At 34.3% G+C, this 19,499-nt stretch overlaps 1 protein-coding gene across 2 annotated transcripts in view; it reads right to left on the reverse strand.

Moving 5' to 3' along the window:
• Mcu (mitochondrial calcium uniporter) overlaps positions 1–19,499 on the reverse strand; it is a 183,134-nt gene that overhangs the window by 104,425 nt on the left and 59,210 nt on the right. Inside the window, exon 2 of one of the 2 annotated variants that reach the window (XM_078040598.1) lies at positions 11,173–11,211. The exons of the other annotated variant lie outside the window; for it this stretch is intronic. Within the exon in view, the coding sequence (XP_077896724.1) occupies positions 11,173–11,211 (39 nt within the window). The remainder of the gene's footprint in view (positions 1–11,172; positions 11,212–19,499) is intronic. 2 annotated transcript variants of the gene reach the window in all.

Here is a 19,499-nt window from a genome sequence, read left to right on the forward strand (position 1 = left end):
TTCTCATCCATTTCCTGCAATAGCAATAAGTATATCCAAAGAAAGAAAATAATCTGTTGTAAAGTACTACAGATTTCCTACATCTGATTGGTCAACGCCTTTGGAAAAACAAGTAGCTAAAGAGTTCAAGAGCAGCAAAGATATCTGACTCAGCAGTAAAATGTGCAAACACACTGCCATCAAGTCTCTGGAAGTAATGAAACTTAAGTATTTTACCTTCTGCTTGCTTATGCCTAAAGGCTTTTTCTACTTGACATAAAGTAATAGCGGTAAAAGGGAATCTCATAGACTAATGTTGTTAAGAGCTAATCCTAGGTGCCCTAAATCTAAAATATACTTCATTGCATTCCATATCCAATAAGGTCCAAAGAAAAATGGTTATATACTTCCAGTATTTTCAGCTATAAAGGCAAACTGGGAAACAGTGAGACATATATGCTCTCAGTATTTGCTATATGTTCTTTATGAACTCCCAGCATATATAAAAGTAAAACTCCTTAAATAATTATGGAGATTTTTCCATCTTACACTATCCTTATATTATTATACTTTGGTTGGGGACATAAAATAATAGAGCATCATTATATAGCTTATAGATTGAGTTATATAAATTTGTAAATAAGTTGTAAGAAACTATTTTTTTTTGTTAAAATTTTTTCCCTCAGTTGTAAGTAGATCTTTATTTATTTATATGTGGTGCTGAGAATCGAACTCAGTGCCTTACATATGTCAGGCAAGTGTGCTATCACTGAGCCCCACCCCAGGAAGAAACTATTTTAAAAAGAATCTTGGGATTGAACCCAGAACACTTAACCATGAGTCACATCCCCAGCCCTTTGCATTTTGAGACAGGGTCTCGTAAGGCTGACTTTGAACTTGTGATCCTCCTACCTCAGCATCCTGAGTGACAGGGATTAACAGGTATGCACCACCACACCCTGCTGTAAGAAACTTCATATACTACCAATTTACTTTCCCTCAGGCCAAGGCTGTCTAGTACTAGAAACATGGCTTAAACTGAATTTGAACTCTTTCTCACCCTAAGGGCAACTACTTGCCATCCAAAAAAGGGAATATTATAAATTAAGAAAGATTTCTTTAATCCTAGGATTTAAAAGGGCATCACTACATCCTTGATATAAACTAGCAGTAGTTCACATGTGCAAAACATTCAAAATTAGACCAAAGAGTACTTTTGTTCTTATCAGTATTTTAGACTACAGGCTGGATGATGATTCAGGCTTGGGTTTTTAAACAGGGACGTCAAAAGATGTCTGCACATTGACGTTGACAGCAGCATTACTCACAATAGCCCAAATGTCCATTAACAGATGAGTGGATAAATAAAACATAACGTATGCATTCAATTATATCCAGCCTTATACATGGATGAACCATGAAAACAGGCTAAGTGAAAGAAATTAGACACAGAAGGATAACAATTGTATGATTCTACTTCAGGAGGCAATTAAAATGCTCAAATTAATAGAGAGAAAAGGCTGAATAAGAAGTGTTTATCATTTTTGAATAGGTTATCTTTTCTCCAGTGAATGTTTTTGGCACCTTTGTCTAGTATGAGATAACCATACTTACGTGGGTTTGTCTGTCTGTCCTCTACTCTGTACCACTGGTCTACCAGTCTATGTTGGTGCCAACACCATGCCGTTTTTATTACTATAGCTCTGTAGTATAGTTTAATCTGGTATTGTGATGCCTTCTGCTTCACTTTTCTTGCTAAGGATTGAGTTAGCTATTCTGGGTCTCTTATTTTTCCAAATAAATTTCATGATTGCTTCCTATTTCTATGAAGAATGTCATTGGGATTTTAACAGGAATTGCATTAAATCTGTATAATGCTTTTGGTAGTATGGCCATTTTGACAATATTAATTCTGCCTATTCAGGAGCATAGATCTTTTTATCTTCTTAGGTTTTCTTTAATTTCTTTCTTTAGTTTCTGTAGTTTTCATTGTAGAGGTATTTCACCTCTTTTGTTAGGTTGATTCCCAGTTTTTTGTTTTGTTTTGTTTTTTGAGGCTACTGTGAATGGAGTAGTTTTCCTAATTTCTCTTTCAGTGGATTCATCAATGATGCAAAGAAATGTGTTTAATTTATGGGTGTTGATTTTATATCCTGCTACTTTTCTGAATTTGTTAGTTCTAGAAGCTTTCTGGTGGAATTTTGGATCTTCTAGATATAGAATCATGTTATCAGCAAATAGTCATAGTTTGAGTTCTTCTTTACTTATTTGTATCCCTTTAATTTACTTCATTTGTCTAATGGGTCTGGCTAGAATTTAAAGAATGATGTTGAATAGAAGTGGTAAAAGAAGAGATCTTTGTTCCAGTTTTTAGCAGGAATGCTTTCAGTTTTTCTACATTTAGAATGATGCTGGCCTTCGATTTAGAATATATACCTTTTACATTGTTGAGGTATGTTCCCACTATCCCTAGTTTTTCTAGTGTTTTGAACATGAAGGTATGCTATATTTTGTCAAATGCTTTTTCTGCATCTATTGAGATGATCATATGATTCTTGTTTTTAAGTCCATTAATATGACGTATTATGTTTATTGATTTCCAAATGTTGAACCAACCCTGCATCCCTGGGATGAAACCCACTTAATCATGGTGTACTATTATCTTCTTAATATGTTTTTTGTATGCAATTTGCCAGAATTTTATTGAGAATTTTTGCATCTATGTTCATCAGGGATATTGGTCTGAAGTTGTTTTTTCCTTGATGTGTCTTTGTCTGGTTTTGGTGATATTAGCCTATAGAATGAGTTTGGAAGGGTTCTCTCCTTTTCAATTTCACAGAATACTTTGAGGAGTATTGGTGTTAATTCTTCTTTGAAAGTCCTGTAGAACTCAGCTGAGAATCCATCTGGTTCTGGGCTTTTCTTGGTTGGTAGCTTTTGATGGCATTTTCTGTTTCATTACTTGAAATTAATCTGTTTAAATCATGTATGACTTCATCATTCAGTTCGGGTAGGTCATATGTCTCTAGAAATTTGTTGATGTCTTCGATATTTTCTATTTTATTAGAGTATATATTTTCAAAATAGTTTCTAATTACCTTCTGTATTTCAGACATATCCATTGTGATATTTCCTTCTTCAAGTTGCATTTTAGTAATTTGAGTTTTCTCTCTTTTTTTTCTTTGTTAGCATGGCCAGAGGTTTATCTGTTTTATTTATTTTTTTCAGAGAACCAACTTTTAGTTTTGCAATTTTTTCAATTTTTTCTTTTGTTTGAGGAGAGGACTATAGATTGGGAGAAAAATCTTTACCACATGCACCTCCAATAAAGCATTAACCTCTAGGTATATAAAGAACTCAGAAAAACTTAACACCAAAAACCCCAAATAACCCAATCAATAAATGGGCTAAGGAACTGAACAGACAATTCACAGAAGAAGAAATACAAGTGATCAACAAATATATGAAAAAGTGTTCAACATCTCTAACAATTAGAGAAATGCAAATCAAAACTACTCTAAGATTTTATCTCACTCTATCATCAAGAATATAGGCCACAATAAATATTGGCAAGGATGTGGTGTAAAAGGTACACTCGTACATTGCAGGTGGGACTGCAAATTGGTGCAACCACTATGGAAAGCAGTATGGAGATTCCTCACTTCTTGGTTTATACCCAAAGAACTTAAAATCAGCATACTATAGTAATCCAACCACATCAATGTTTATAGCAACTCAATTCACTATAGCTAGACTATGGAATCAACCTAGGTGTCCCTCAAAAGATGAATGGATAAAGAAAATGTGGTATACATACTCAATAGAATATTACTCAGCTTTAAAGAAGAGTAAAATTATGGCAGTAAAATTTGCCAGTAAATGGTTGGAGTTGGAGAATATCATCTAACTGAAATAAGCCAATCCCACAAAACCAAAGGCCAAATGTTTTCTCTAATATGAGGATGCTAATTCACAACAAGGTGGAGGGCACTAGGGCACTTAGATTAGGAAGAGGGACATGATGGGAGAGAAGGGGAGGAGATGTGCGGATAGGAAAGAGTAGAATGAAACAGACATTATTACTGTCTGTATATATGTGACTGCATGACCAATATGACTCTGCCACATCTACACTCATAAAAATGAGAAATTATAGCCCATGTGTGTATGATATATCAAAGTACACAAATGCATTCTACTGTCATGGATAACTAATTAAAACAAATAAAAAAATTTTTTTAAAGAAGTGTTTATCAGTGGCTAGCAGGAAGGATAATGGGAAGTTATTGTTTTGGGTTTCTTTTGCTTTTTGGTACAGGGGATTGAACACAGGACCTCACACACAGGACCAGGCAAGCACTCTACTAGTGAGCTACATCCCTATCCCTTTTTGAAAAATTTGAGACAGGGTCTCATCTCACAAAGTTGCCCAGGTGGCCTAGAGATGGGAGGGGGTGATGATTCACAACAATGTGAAGGTATTCAAAGCCAACAAGTTTTACACTCCAAAGTATTCAGATGGTAACGTTTATATTATTTACATTTTATCACAACGTAAATACATAAAAATACATAAACAGAAAAAGTACAGGTAACTTTCAAAGAAGCAGTGATTAGAATGACACCAGTCTAATTATTCTAAAATAGAATTACACCATCAAAAGGCTGAGATATTGGGGCTGGGGATGTGGCTCGGCGGTAGAGCACTTGCCTAGCACTTGTGGGGCACTGGATTTGATTCTCAGTACCACATAAAAAATAAAATAAAATAAAGGTCCACTTACAATTTAAAAAAAATTTTTTTAAACTGAGACAAAGTATAAGTCAATCTAAATTCTACATGTAACTAAGCTATCACTAAAGGATTAGATAAAACACTGCCACAAAAATGTAATATAAGTATGTACTACAAACTAGGCGTGGTGGTGCATGCCTGTAATCTCAGTGGCTTGGGAGACTGAGGCAGGAGGATCACGAGTTCAAAGCCAGCATCAGCAAAATCAAGGCACTAAGCAACTCAGTGAGACCCTGTATCTAAATAAAATACAAAATAGGGTTGGGGATGTGGCTTAGTGGTCAAGTGCCCCTGAAAGGGAGGGAGGGAGGGAAGTAGGGAGGGAAGACAGAAGGAAGGAAGGAAGGACGGAAGGAAGGAAGGAAGGACGGAAGGAAGGACGGAAGGACGGAAGGAAGGAAGGAAGGAAGGAAGGAAGGAAGGAAGGAAGGAAGGAAGGAAGGAAGGAATGGTAGCTCAGTGGTAAAGTACCCTGTGTTCAATCTCTAGTTAAAAAAAAAGCATAGAAATAATTGGGAAATTATATTTTAAGATAGATTACAATAAAAAGATGTACTTCAGAAAGAACTGAACCTAAAAGGAGGGAATGATGAAAAGCAAAGACTGAGGTAAATCTAAACTGACATTAGTTGTATATCCAAATCAATAATTGCAATAATAAAAATTAATTTGGGAGAATAAAAAGTGGAATTAAAAACTTAACAAAAAGAACATTTTATATAATAGAAGAATGATAGGAGTAAAAAACATATTAAGGTTCTGGATTGTATAGGGGGAAAGGTAAAGACAGATACAGATTAACTTTAGACTTTAAAAACAGAAAACACACGTTAAAATTGTAAGAGTAAATATTAATAGAAGAACATATAACTTCTAAACTTGTAGAGAGGAAAATGACCACAAAGAACATAGTTTTAGAAAGAAAACATCGTTTTAGAAAGCAAGAAAGGAAAATAGCATAAGACAAAAAACAAAACAAAACAAAAAATCAAAAAACCCAAACAAACCAAGCAGAGTGTGGTGGCACATGCCTACAGAAAAACACACACAGGTGTGGTGGCACATGCCTATAATCCCAGCAATTGGGGAGGTGTAAGCAAGATAATCAGAAATTAGAGACTGGCCTTGGCGATATAGCTCAGTGGGAAAGTGCCCTGGACTCAATCTCTAGTACCCCTCGCCCCAAAAAAAGAAGGAAAAAAAAAGCATAGAAATAATTGGGAAATTATAAAGTGTAAGATGGTAAAAATAAATGAAAATGGAAACAATTTCTAGAATGGCAATGTGAGGAGCTCTGTGAGCCACCTACCTAACAAAATAACTATAACTGAAAATGGAGGTGGGGGAAAAATGATTTAGACTCTGGAAATTGTCCTAAAAGCATACAGCAGATGAAGAACACATTTATTCAAGAAAATATACTAAATTGTCTGTAAGAAAGCAAAAATCCTGGATCTTCCCAATGGAACTGACTTGATTTAGAACACAGTGTGGAAAAGGTCAAATCTATGGACACTGCGAAACAATGGAGATTTTGGTGGTAAGCAATTAATAAGAGAATAACAACTAAAGCATAGAACTGCTCGAATTTCACCAAATAAACCAGGAAACAGAAAGCTAAGAAGAGTATTTCTGGGTTCAGAACAAACCTCAAAGGCTGGTATCTAGACTACTGCAATGAGTCCCAAATTGAATTGCTTCAGAATATGGAAGAATAAATGCCACTGGCATTACTGATGACAACAGGTCAATTAGCTGGCAATTAGCTTGCAATTATCAGAGGTTTACTTCTGGATGACATACCCATACAGGCAAGCCACTCATGAGAGAAAAAACAAAGACAGCCAAAGAGAATCCTGCCAAAACCACCATCATCCCAGGGCAAGTGTACAAGTCAAATTCCTGTGGGACAGCCACAGAGGCTACACATTATAAGAAGGGAAAAAAATCACTAAAATGGTTCAGCCAAGTCACTAAACAAACTAAACAACGACAGTACCTAGTTGGGTGCAGCAGTTGAGAGTAGGATCAATATCCTCAATTGCTACAACATTTTATCTAAAATGTACAGTAATGGTAGGACATGCAAAGAAATAGGCAAGGAAACCCATATATAGGAGGGGAAGGAAACAACAGAAATCACCTTTGAGAGAGCACAGATATAAGACTTCAGTCAAAGTCTTCAAAGCAACAATTACAAATATGTTCAAAGAATTAAAGGAAACAATGCTTTAAAAGGTAAAAGAGGGCTGGGGATGTGGCTCAAGCGGTAGCGCACTCCTCTGACATGCGTGCGGCCCGGGTTCGATCCTTAGCACCACATACCAACAAAGATGTTGTGTCCGCCGAGAACTAAAAAAAAAATAAATATTAAAAATTCTCTCTCTCTCTCTCTCTCTCTCTCTCTCTCTCTCTTTAAAAAAAAAAAGGTAAAAGAGGCGGCTAGGGTTGTGGCTCAGTGGTAGAGCTCTTGCCTAGCATGTGTGAAACACTGGGTTTGATTCTTAGCACCACATATAAATAAATAAAATAATGATCCATTGACAACTAAAATAAATTTTAAAAAAATATTAAAGGAGGGGCTGGGAACACAGTGTTAAACAATGGCTTAGCAGGTATGAGGTCTCAGGCTCAATCCCCAGCACCAAAAAACAAAGTAATAAATAAATGCATTTCAATGAGGCACATAAATTATTTTTTAAAAAGGAAATTCTGGAGTTGAGAAATACAATAACCAAAACAAAGAATTTATTAGAGGGGATTAACGGTAGATATGAACTAGAACAAGACAAAATAAGCAAATGGAATACAGATCAATAGATTATGTAACCTGAAGAACATGGAGAAAAAAGGATGAGCAAATGTTAACAGTCTTAGAGAAAGATAAAGCCATTAAGCACATCAATATGTACATAACAGCAACAAAGGAGAACACTTTCTATTCCATAGAAGTAGAGAGAAATAAGCAGAAAAATTATTTCAAAATGTAATGGTAAAAAGTTCCCAAATTTAATTAAAATAATCTATACATCCAAGAAGTCCAACAAACTATAAGTAGAATAAACACAAAAAGATCTATGTCAAGATGCCTCATAGTTAAACTGGTAAAAGTCAAAGACATAACATCTTGAAAGCAGCAAGAGAAAATCCATCACTTAAGAGAATTTAAAAAATATCAGCAGCTGACTTAAAAAAAAGGAATGTAAACCAGAAAGCAGTGGTATAATATTCTAACTGCTGAAACAAAAGTCTGTCAACAAAGAAATGTATACAGGCTGAGATCCCTAGTCCAAAAATCTAAAATCTTCAGTGCTCTAAAATTCAAAAATTTTCAGTGCTAAAATGATGCCACAAGTAGAAAATCCCACTTCTGATTTCATGTGATAAGTCATTGGCAAAATACAAGACAACTAGTAACTATAAATCAGAAGGTCAATATAAGAAAATTTATATTAATATAATATAAAGATAATAGCTCTCCATTTTTCTCTCAGCTTCACTAAAAAGTATAAATTATATAAAAAATGATTAAAACATTGTTAGGTCTGAAATACATGCAGGCATAATATGTACAACGATTTTGGCACAAAAGATAATAACAACACAAAAGGAGAAAAGGAAATAGATAAATAGGAATAATATTTTGATACTTCACTTGAAGTAATATAAATCTGAAATAGATTTTAGTAATTAAGATGTAAGTCCTGGGGACTGAGGTTGTGGTAGAGCGATCGCCTAGTGTGTGTAAGGCACTGGGTTCAATCCTCAGCACCATATAAAAAAAATAAACAAACAAAATAAAGGTATTTTGTCCATCTACAACTAAAAAATAAATTTTTTTTTTAAAAAATGTAAGTCCTGGAGCATCCAGCAAGAAAATAATTTTAAAAATTAGTGAAAAAAAATCATTAGAGGAATTAAAGCATTACACTAGAAAATATTAACATACTTCAAAAGAAATTAGCAAAGGAAAACAGATTAAAAACACAAGCTATCAAATGTCAGGCCAAAAAGCAAACCTTAATAAATTGATTACATTATTTCAATAACTGAAACCATAGCAAATGAGCTTTCTGACCACAATATAATAAAATTAGAAATCATACAGAAGGAAATTTGAGAAATTCACAAATAGTGGAAATGAACAAAGTCCTGATAACAAATGGAGCAAAGAAAAAAAAATCAAAATGGAAGTTTGGAAATACTCTGAAACGAATAAAAATGGATATAGAACATAACAACGTTTATGGGATACAGCCACAGTGGTGCTCAGAGGTAGAGCACTTATCTGGCATGCGTGAGGCACTGGGTTCGATCCTCAGCACCACATAAAAAAATAAATAAATAAAATAAAGATATTGTGTCCACCTATAATTAGAAAATAAATATTTTTTAAAAATGTATAGTGGGGCTGGGGATGTGGCTCAAGTGGTAGCATGCTCACCTAGCATGCATGAGGCACTAGGTTCAATTCTAAGCACCACATAAAAATAAAATAAAGATATTGTGTCCACCTAAAACTAAAAATTAAATATTTTTTAAATGTATAGTTATAAACACCTATATGAAAAAAGAAAATATCACATCAATAACGTAAACTTCCACCTCAAGAGCAGATTGTATTGTAGAAATGTCCAGAGAAGGTAAATCTATAGATGGGAATTAGATTAATGGTCGCCTGCTAATAGGTACAGAGTTTTTTTATGGGTGATGAAAATGCATTAAAACTTACTGTGGTGATGTCTACGCAACTCTGTGAATGTACTAAAACACTGTTAGGTTGTACATTTTAAATGGGTGAAATGTATAGTTTGTAATTACATCGCAATGAAGCTGTTAAAATCAACAAGCTACTAAAACCAAAAATAACTAGGATCTTTTTTCTCCACACATTTAACAACTTTGAAATCAAGATGCAGCTACCTTCAATGGAATCTCTGACAACAAAGTTGTCAGTTGAGACAGTTATTGCTGCCTGTGCAAGAAGGATCTTGGTTTTGTCCTTCCTGACATAACTTGTCAACCATAAACCCCTTCATTACCTTCAACAAACCACTTAATGTTCATTTTAGGAAGAGATATGAGTTATTTGTTGTTTGGACATTCCATTAATACTAAAATCAAGAAAGTGCCAGCATTAAAATGTGGAGAACAGGTATCAGCAACTAGGAAGAAAACTCCCTAGACAACAGCAGTACTATTTTCCAAAAACACAGAATTAGACCACATGAAAAAATAGATAGCCTTATTTTAAAAAGAGAGAGAAAGAGAGAATCATGAGACTTGAATATGAAGTGTTAGGATTACCTTAGCAATTTATTTCACTTACGTGTTCATTGTTATGTGTGTCAATAGAAATTTGTAAATATGTAATTTTTTTTCAGTGCTAAGGATCAAACCCAGGGCTTTGTCATGTATACCATTGAGCTATACCCTATCCTGGCATATAAATATTTTTAACTATAAATAAATTTTTAATAAATTAAAATCTGCATGATAAAACATTATCATATATTCTTTAATCATTTATTTATTTATGGTGCTGAGGATTGAACCCAGTGCCTTGCATGTGCTAGGCAAGCGCTGCACCACTGAGCTACAGCCCCAACCCAGGCATTGTTATAACTTAATAATTTTTCATGCTGCAACACGAAATAATGGCATGTCTTACAGCTGATCGCATTTTAACCCATTAAGTCTCAAGTTTTCACTTCTGTGAATACTTCAAAAAAATTCACACAGGTGCACTGAAATAGGTTGAAAATCATAATTACCGCTTTTATATTATTATATTAATTTATATTATTAAAATATAATTATTCTTAACAGTGCAAAATTATTTGCAATATTATATACCATTTTTAAGTTTGTATAGGTTGTTCCACATCTGGGACAATAGGATAAAATGAGTCTGGGGCAATGAAATGATATATTAGTGCTGGGTATAGTGGCACACACCTGTAATCTCAGCAGCTCAGGAGGCTAAGACACGAGGATCTCGAGTTCAAAGCCAGCCTCAGCAAAAGCAAGGTGCTAAGCAACTCTGTGAGACCCTGTCTCTAAATAAAATATAAAAATAGGGCTGGGGATATGGCTCAGTGGTCAAGTGCCTCTGAGTTCAAGCCCCGGTACCAAAAAAAGGAAAGAAAGAAAGAAAGAAATATGGTACATTAGTAATAATAATCAATGTGAGAGGACTACACTATTTAAGAGGCTAAAATTATCATCTTTTTAATTCCATACAACAAGCCAGGCACAGAGTTGCACCCTTGTAATCCCAGGGACTCAGGAGACTGAGACGGGAGAATCACAATTTCAAGGCCTGCCTCAGCAATTTAGCAAGACCCTGTCTTAAAACTAAAAATTAAAAAAAAAAAAAAAAAAGATTGGAGAAGTACCTCAATGGTAAAGCATCCCTGGGCTGAATCCCCAAAACCCTACAAAAAAAACAACAAAAAATAAAATTCCATGCAACTTTCTGAGTCAACATTACAGCCATTACTTAGATACACAATACTATAAATGGAGTTTGATACATTGACTATTTAACATAGAGTTCAGCACTGACTTACCCAATTTCTAACTTTTCAGAATTCTAGCATGAAAATTAAATTCTAAATTCACTGAGATTATATAAAGATTTTTTAAACAAGAAATATATTCCCAGAAGCCATTGCATAGAACTTCTTTAGAATAATATTAATATTGACCTCGAGGCAGTTTTTTTTTTTTAGTTGTAGTATAGACACAATACCTTGTGTTATTTATTTATTTTTATGTGGTACTGAGGATTAAACCCAGGGCCTCACACGTGCTAGGCTAATGCTCTACTGCTGAGCTAAAACCCCAGCCCCAATGAGGCAGATTTTAAAAGATGGCATGTCTATCTCATAACCTGGACAAGCAGATATTAAGATATCAAGGTGATTTTATAATCAAATAATTTCACCTAAAATTATTCTAAAAATTCCAAAGATACAACTTAAAGAAATGTGTCAAATTTTATTTTATGCAAAAAAATGCCTTAAAACTAAAAATTAAAATTAAATTAAAAAATAAATTACAAGTCATTTCTATTTTTTTTCTTTTTCTCTCTAGTTCAAAGTTAACTGCTCTTTATTTCCCAATCCTATTTTCTCCTCTTGGAAACTTTTCACTGTAAAAGACAGTACAAGTCATTTTAAGAATCTTGACATTTTCCATGTTCCCTTAGAAATTATTTTTTCAAGTTGATCCAATCATGTAACATCTGCCTAAATTAAAAGTCAAGAGACCAACAACATGAAGATGAAATAAACAGCACAATTTTTCCCAGAATCAAATGAACTTCCATTCATACATTCCCTTTTAATTTCTATAACAACTCTGAATTTCAATTTCAGAAACCTTAAATAATTGCATGACATGGTGACTCAGACCTGCAATCCCAGCTATAGGAGAGGCTGAGGCAGGAGGATCACAAATTCAAGGCAATTTATTAAGTCCCTCAGCAACTCAGCAAGACTTTATCTCAAAATTTTAAAAGTTTTAAAAGGAATTGGGGATTTAGCTCAGTGGCAAAGTGACTAAGGGTTCAACCCCTGTCCTCCCACCTCCCACCTCCACCCCACACACAAAGAAGAGAAAGAAACCTTAAATAACTAAAGTTTTTTGACCAATGTCACTTTAAAAAAAAATGGACAAACTCAGCACTCAAACACAAATCTTAATCCCTTAGTTTCCACCCTTTAAATTCAGAAGCTAATATGCCAGAGACAAAAAAGCTGGATTAAGTGATTTTATTAAGTGATTTCAAATTTGGAAACCTTGAAGTCCTAAACCAAAGTAATCCATTAAAATAACAAAGATATAAAATAGGTCTTACTTGAGATACATAATACTTCTTATATAGGAATCTAAAACTAACCAATAATGACAGAAAGCAGGTCAGAGGTAACTGACAAAGAAGAGACACAAGGGAACTTCCTCCGGGATGATAGAAATTTGATTGTGGTGCTGGTTACATAGACACACACACGGCTGTCAAACTTATTACTTGTACTTGTGGAACAGGTTTCACTGTATGCTAAATTTTACATCAATAAGTTGATTTTAAAAGGATTAAAATATCAGGGCCAGATTTTATAAAAGTTCCCCCAGAACAATAATCTCCGAATTATTACTTTCATACCTACTGGTCTTTGGCAAAGTGTTTAATGACTCTTATTTAAATAAAAAGAAATAGCATATAAGCTCATTTGAAGAACCACAATATTTTTTAATATCTTTATTTTTCTTAATTTATTTTTATTTTGGTATTGAGGATTGAATCCAATCCAGGGCCTCACGTGTGCGAGGCAAGTGCTCTACCACTGAGCTACAATCCCAGACCCAAAGAACCACAATATTAAATAACTTGGTTTTCTACCATAATTGATCAGTAAGTATCTGAAATATAGAATTAGAAGGCTATGAAGAACTTTTTTTTTTAAACTCACAATTGAATCCAGGAGCTAGGAGTGCTCTATTAACTGAGCTGCATTCCCAGCCTTTTTTTAAAAAAAAAATTTTATTCTGAGACAGGGGTCTTGCTAAATTGCTAAGGCTGGCCTCCAACTTTCGATCCTCCTGCCTCAGCTTCCCTAATTACTGGGATTACATGCATGTGCCACTGAGCTGGGTCATGAAGGACCAACGTTACAGAGAAATAAAAATATCAGGAAATAGACTACCACCTTGAACTTCTGTTTTGATACCCTACGCACAAGAGTCTACAGTCTCCTAAAAGTACATGTGAAAAAAAGATTTTAAAAATTATATGAAAGTAAAACTGAAAAATTTTCATTTATTCCTAAAACTCTAAGGGTTCTAGAAGTCTGAATGGCCCTACCCTTGACAGATTGCTAATTTATTATTTCAGGGATCTGTAGTGAATAAACATATGCTTTGCACATTTTGTTCTTAGCAATAAAAGAGGCCATCAGAAAAAGCTCATATTTGAGCTGCAGAGAATGTTGCAAACCTTGATTTACAAAAATTAGTAATACAAATTAAAAGTCTGGGGCTGGATTTAATCTGAGGTTCAAGAAAATCTAGTCTTGTCATAATTTTACTATTGGATATAAAAAGAAAGACAAAGGGAAAGAGTTACACAAAAAGTATTTCAAATTTCCAACATTTTCTTAATTTTATTCCATTACATATAAATTTTAAGCAATGAAAAATAGTATGAATTGTTTTTTTTCTGGTAAGTTTTAGAGTTACTGTAGATCACTGGTGAGAAAAAGGATCTCTTATTCTTACTTGAGATATTAGCCTTAATAATATCTGTAATAGAAAACCCTGCAGGTTATTAAAATAATGATCTTTGAAATATAAGACATGTCCTAGCAAATAACTTTACAAGAGAAGCTGGCATAAAGCAGAACAAAAAGCTAAATGAACCTTTCTCTCCTACTTATAATACCATCTTCCATTACCTTCATCTTTTATGGTACCCCTAATGAAACAGACTTGCAGATTTTGCAACATTTTATGCACAAACTTTTTAAATTAATACATCTGTAAACAAACACTCATAAATTATACTTTGCTAGCAAAGTAACTGAATTTTTACAGACTGAAGTCACTGGGCAAAACACAATGTTTTTATTAAGACCTTTGGTTTATATACCCTAACATCCAATTCTTTCTAAAGGCAAAAATCATATCAATATGTCACATTTTTTTTCTCACTTTACAAACTTGTGGTCATTATAACTTTGTATAGTACATTTTTTAAAGATATTATACAATCAACTTAAAGAATTCAAGCCATCCATAAAGTCATTTTCTTCATATAATCAAAGACATAAATCTACTTAGAAATTCGTGGCAATTATAGTTTTTAGTTACTCTGAGTAGACAATGGTCCATTCTCAATTAGAAATATTAAAAATATAATTCCAAATCTGTGTAGGGGAATGCAACTCTGTAAATTCTAATGATAATAATTCCCTCCTACTGTTTGGTCTTCCTAATGAAAAAGTATAACCACCATCTAATTGTTTTACAGTGTGAGTAGGACACTTAATAATTCTTAGTACAGCTGGTAAACAGAAAATATTTGGAAACACAAACTACAGCACGTTATGCTACATTTCAGCTACCAGACCAACCAGACTTATTTTTCAAAATAGCTGAAATTCCTAGCTACGCAATATGTTAAAATATTGCATAATCACAAGGAAAAAAAATACCGTGTCTACATGTAAATCTACTCCGGATCAGTACCACCTCCCCTGAATATTTTTTATATAGTCAAGTAGCAAATTCCTTCAGTAGCCAAGATTATACTGTCCATTAAATTGAATAATGGACTAGTTGGAAAGCCAAAAATTGGCACAATCACCAAGCACAACAAAGGAAGAGAAAGCAAACTGAAATAGACTTCTACAATGCTCTGATTCCTTAAATCATTGGGTGGAACTGAAAGCTACAGGGCAGGGAAAGGAAAATGTGTGTCCAGTCAACATTATATAAATATAGAAAGGATGCCAAAGGAGAAGTGTATTCTTTGGAACAGAAAATCTAGCAATTCAACTTAAACGGCTTTGCGTATTTACTGATGGCAAATGGCTAGTTTTTTTAAGAAGAAAATGATGAATTTAGATTAATGACTCTTTATAAGGTTCTTATTGATGGGAGGGAGAGTATTTTTATTACCTTATATCTTTTGTGCTTTTCTTTTTGTATTTTCCTATTGTGGTATGACCCAGTCATCTAAGTCAAAAACTTAGGGCTGGGGATGTGGCTCAAGCGGTAGCTCGCTCGCCTGGCATGAGTGTGGCCCAGGTTCGATCCTCAGTACCACATACAAACAAAGATGTTGTGTCCGCTGAGAACTGAAAAATAAACATTGAAAAATTCTCTCTTTCTCTTTTTCTCTCTCACTCTCTCTTTAAAAAAAAAACTTAATTAAATGGATTATAAGTAGAGATAGCTGAACTCTAATGTTATGGTTTAGATCAGAGGTGTCCCTCAAAAGCTCATGTGTGAGACAATGCAATAAAGCTTAGAGGTGAAATGATTGGGTTACAAGCACCTTAACCTAATCAGTGCATTAATAGTCTCATAGGGATTAACTGGGTCTTAACTGTAGGCAGACAGGGCGTGGCTGGAGAAGGAAGGTCACTGGGGGCGTGCCTTTGGGGAATATATTTTGTCCTTTATGAACAGAACACTCTTTCTGTTTCCTGATCATCATGTCCTGAGATGCTTTCCTCCATAACTCACTTCTGCTATGATGTTCTGCCACATCTCAGTCCAAAGGAATGGAGTCAGCCATCTATGGGCTGAGATCTCTGAAACCATGGATCCCAAATTAAATTTTTCCTCCTAATTGTTCTCGTCAGGTGTTTTGGTCACAACAGCCAAAACAGTAACTTAAAACATTTGCTAACAGCCTTTTCGCTCTCTTCAACTCCAGCCTTATTCCCACATACACGGTTAAAAATGATCTCAAGTAAATCTGATGTACCAGTTTCAAATCCTTCAATGTCATGTAAATGTCTACAAACTGAAATTCTGAAGCATAGTATGCAAAGTCTACCATAATCAAACCTTTCTTTCCTCTCCATTCCACTCTCTCACATTTTATCTGAACAAATGTGTAGTTAGTTCCTTAGAAATAAATTTTAAGAAGTCAGTTCTAGCTCATCCCTCTGTGTGACTCAGACAGTTCCCCTTAACTCAGATGTTTTTCCCCTGCACTCATCTTGACATCCACAACTTCCATCACTCCACATCACTCCCAATTCAAGACTCAGCCCCATCTCTTCCTGGAAGTATTTCCTGAACACCTAAACCAGGTTAGATGCAGAATTTTCTGAACATTCTTGGTGCAGTAAGCAAAACATGCCCTATATATTCAGATCATATATATGCTGTGAATATATTACCATAAGTGGTAAAAAGGACTTTACAAATGTGGTTATGGTCGAGTATTTGAGATGAGGATTTAAAATCTTCATCCAGGATTATCCAGGTGGGCACAGTCTTTAAATCAGAAAACCTTTCCCAGCCACAAAGAACTAAAGAGATGACAGCTTGAGAAGAACCAGACCCACCATTTCAAGCTTTGAAGATGGAGAAGGGATCATTAGCAAGGAATGCAGGTGGCCTCCAGAAATCAGAAAGAAATCAGACAAGAAAACCTTCTGTGTTCCAAAAGGTCCAGAAGGAACATTGCCCTTTGATACCTTTATTTTGGCCCAGTGAGAATCCTATCAGACTTCTGACCCTCTAAAATTCCATAACCCTACAGAACTACATAGTCATAAATTGCTGTTATTTTAAGCCACTAAGATTCTGACAATTTGTTATAGAATAAATAAAAAACTAAGACATTTGGAGATAGTTTTGTGATGTAATAATATTGCTGTGTCTGCTCCCTAGATAAAGCATATTATTGAGGGCAGGAACCTTATTTTGCTTAAAATTGTATTCTCAGTATAGTTCCTCTCTATAGAGCTGTTCAATAGTGTTTTAGAATTGATACAAGCTCATAATTTAATGCCAAAGATTCTGTTATTAAAAATAAAAATATTTATCTTCAATCCAAAATCTTAATTGGCAAGATGGAATAACATTCTTCATCAGTTAATCTGGGCACTGAGATCTATTAGCACTCATTTGATTCTTCTGGTTTGCCTCTTTTAGTATCAGGACAAACAGTCAACATGATCCAGTCTTTCCATGGAACTTGCATATAAATAGTTTTTTTTAACTTTTTTTAAAAAAATTCATTTTTAGTTGTAGTTGGACACAATACCTTTATTTTATTCATTATTTTTATGTGGTGCTGAGGATCGAACCCAGGGTTTTGCACATGCAAGGCGAGCCCTCTACCGCTGAGCCACAACCTCAGCTTATTCATATATATAGTTTTTAAAAATTAATGTTCCGGTTCCACATCAGATTCCATATTTTTAAAAATCACAATATATACTGTCATTAGAAATGCATTTTTAGTTTTATCAGTTCTAAGATCATTAAGAACTATTTTACTTATCCATACCATTTGTAATTTAGGTCTCCTAAGTATCTCACAAAATTAGTATTGAAGGTTCATTCCTCAACTTGAGAATTTAGAAATATTCAGAAGGTATCAAAATGCCATTTCATAACCCTCTACAATTGACATTACTTTCTTCTCTTTAGAGGCAGAGTCAATACTACTGCTCACAATTATATCATCTAACAGTGTTGGCAAGTATAATATGTGCTCATTTCTGTGCTAATTGTCTTATAAGCATCTTAATATTTATAATGATGCTATAAAATTGATTCTATATATTATCCTTATTGGGGGTGGGGGGAGTGAGAGGCAATAAGTATCCTGAAAGTAATGGAATTGTGAATTAAAATTCAGAGTCAACTGAAGAGTAAAAAGAAGTAAATTTCTCAGATCATAACAACTATATAGCTTATTCTACTAATCAAAAATGAAATCTTGGGAAAGTCAGCCTTCATAATTGACAAAGAACTCTCAGAGTGACAGGTACTCACAAAGGCAAGACAGTGGTGATCATAAAATAATGGAAAAAACCATAATGTAACAAATGAGAAAAGGTATTCTGGCCATACGATAACTTCATTTTCTTAGTAATTTAGAATCCATTTTCCAAGATAAAAATAGGTTTATAAATCATATCAGCCTTGGGTGTCTTTTTTTAAAAATATTTTTATTAGTTGTTGATGGACCTTTATTTTATTTATTTACATGCAGTACTGAGGATCAAATCCAGTACCTCACATATGCTAGGCAAGTGCTCTACCACTGAGCAAAAACCCCAGTCCACATTGGGTGTCTTTTTTTTTTTTTTGCTAACCATTACTTCTATTCTTTGGGAGACGCAAAGTAGAACGATTCTAACTTTAGCTTCATTCTGTGGATTAAAATTGATTCCCATATTCAACTTGAAGGAGTACAGGGAATGTCATTCCAAAATATGATACCCTGGTATAGTATTTTAAATTAAAAGGACAGACACTGGAAGACCAGCAGATACTACCTAAAGATTGGAACCACAAAATAGGAACACAACTGCCTTCAACTGTCTCCCTGAGATTATATTAACCAGGAAAGATTAAACTCGTATCATAGGAAGACAGGCAGAAGCAGGCCATCACATCTAGACCAACTCTGGCACAAGTTATTGCCTCTTCTTCAGTTCATTCAACTTCCATAGAGAATAATTTATAAACTATGTTTCTATGACCCATTGAAGTCCCCTGAAAATTATTTACTATCCTTCAAAATGCCTTCATCCCTCCATCTCCTTCTCTCTTATGAAAAACTACATGAATTTCTAAATCTCATTCAGTTATTAGACAGTTAACTCCAAGCATGTTAATAAATTTGGATGTTTTTTCCTCCTGTTAATCTGTCTATTGTCAAATCATTTCAACAAACCTAGAGTACAGAGGGGAAATTTCCCTCATTCTTTCAACTCAAATCTCTTATTCAACATCTTCTGTTTGCCTCTCATTATTAATGGCTGGCATTTAAACAGGCTAAAAAATGGACTGCAAAACATTAGCAGTATTGATCTTCACACTACACTAATTAGCTCTATAATCTTAAGTCAGTTCATTAACTCTCTGGTCCTCGGCTTTTTCTTTCATAAATGAGACAGTTGGATTAGATGAAGTCTAAAATCTTTTCCTAATGCTAACGTTGTCAGATGGCATTAACCTTTGCACC

The sequence above is a fragment of the Ictidomys tridecemlineatus genome, chromosome 1 (assembly GCF_052094955.1).
Source record: "Ictidomys tridecemlineatus isolate mIctTri1 chromosome 1, mIctTri1.hap1, whole genome shotgun sequence".
NCBI lineage: Eukaryota > Metazoa > Chordata > Mammalia > Rodentia > Sciuridae > Ictidomys > Ictidomys tridecemlineatus.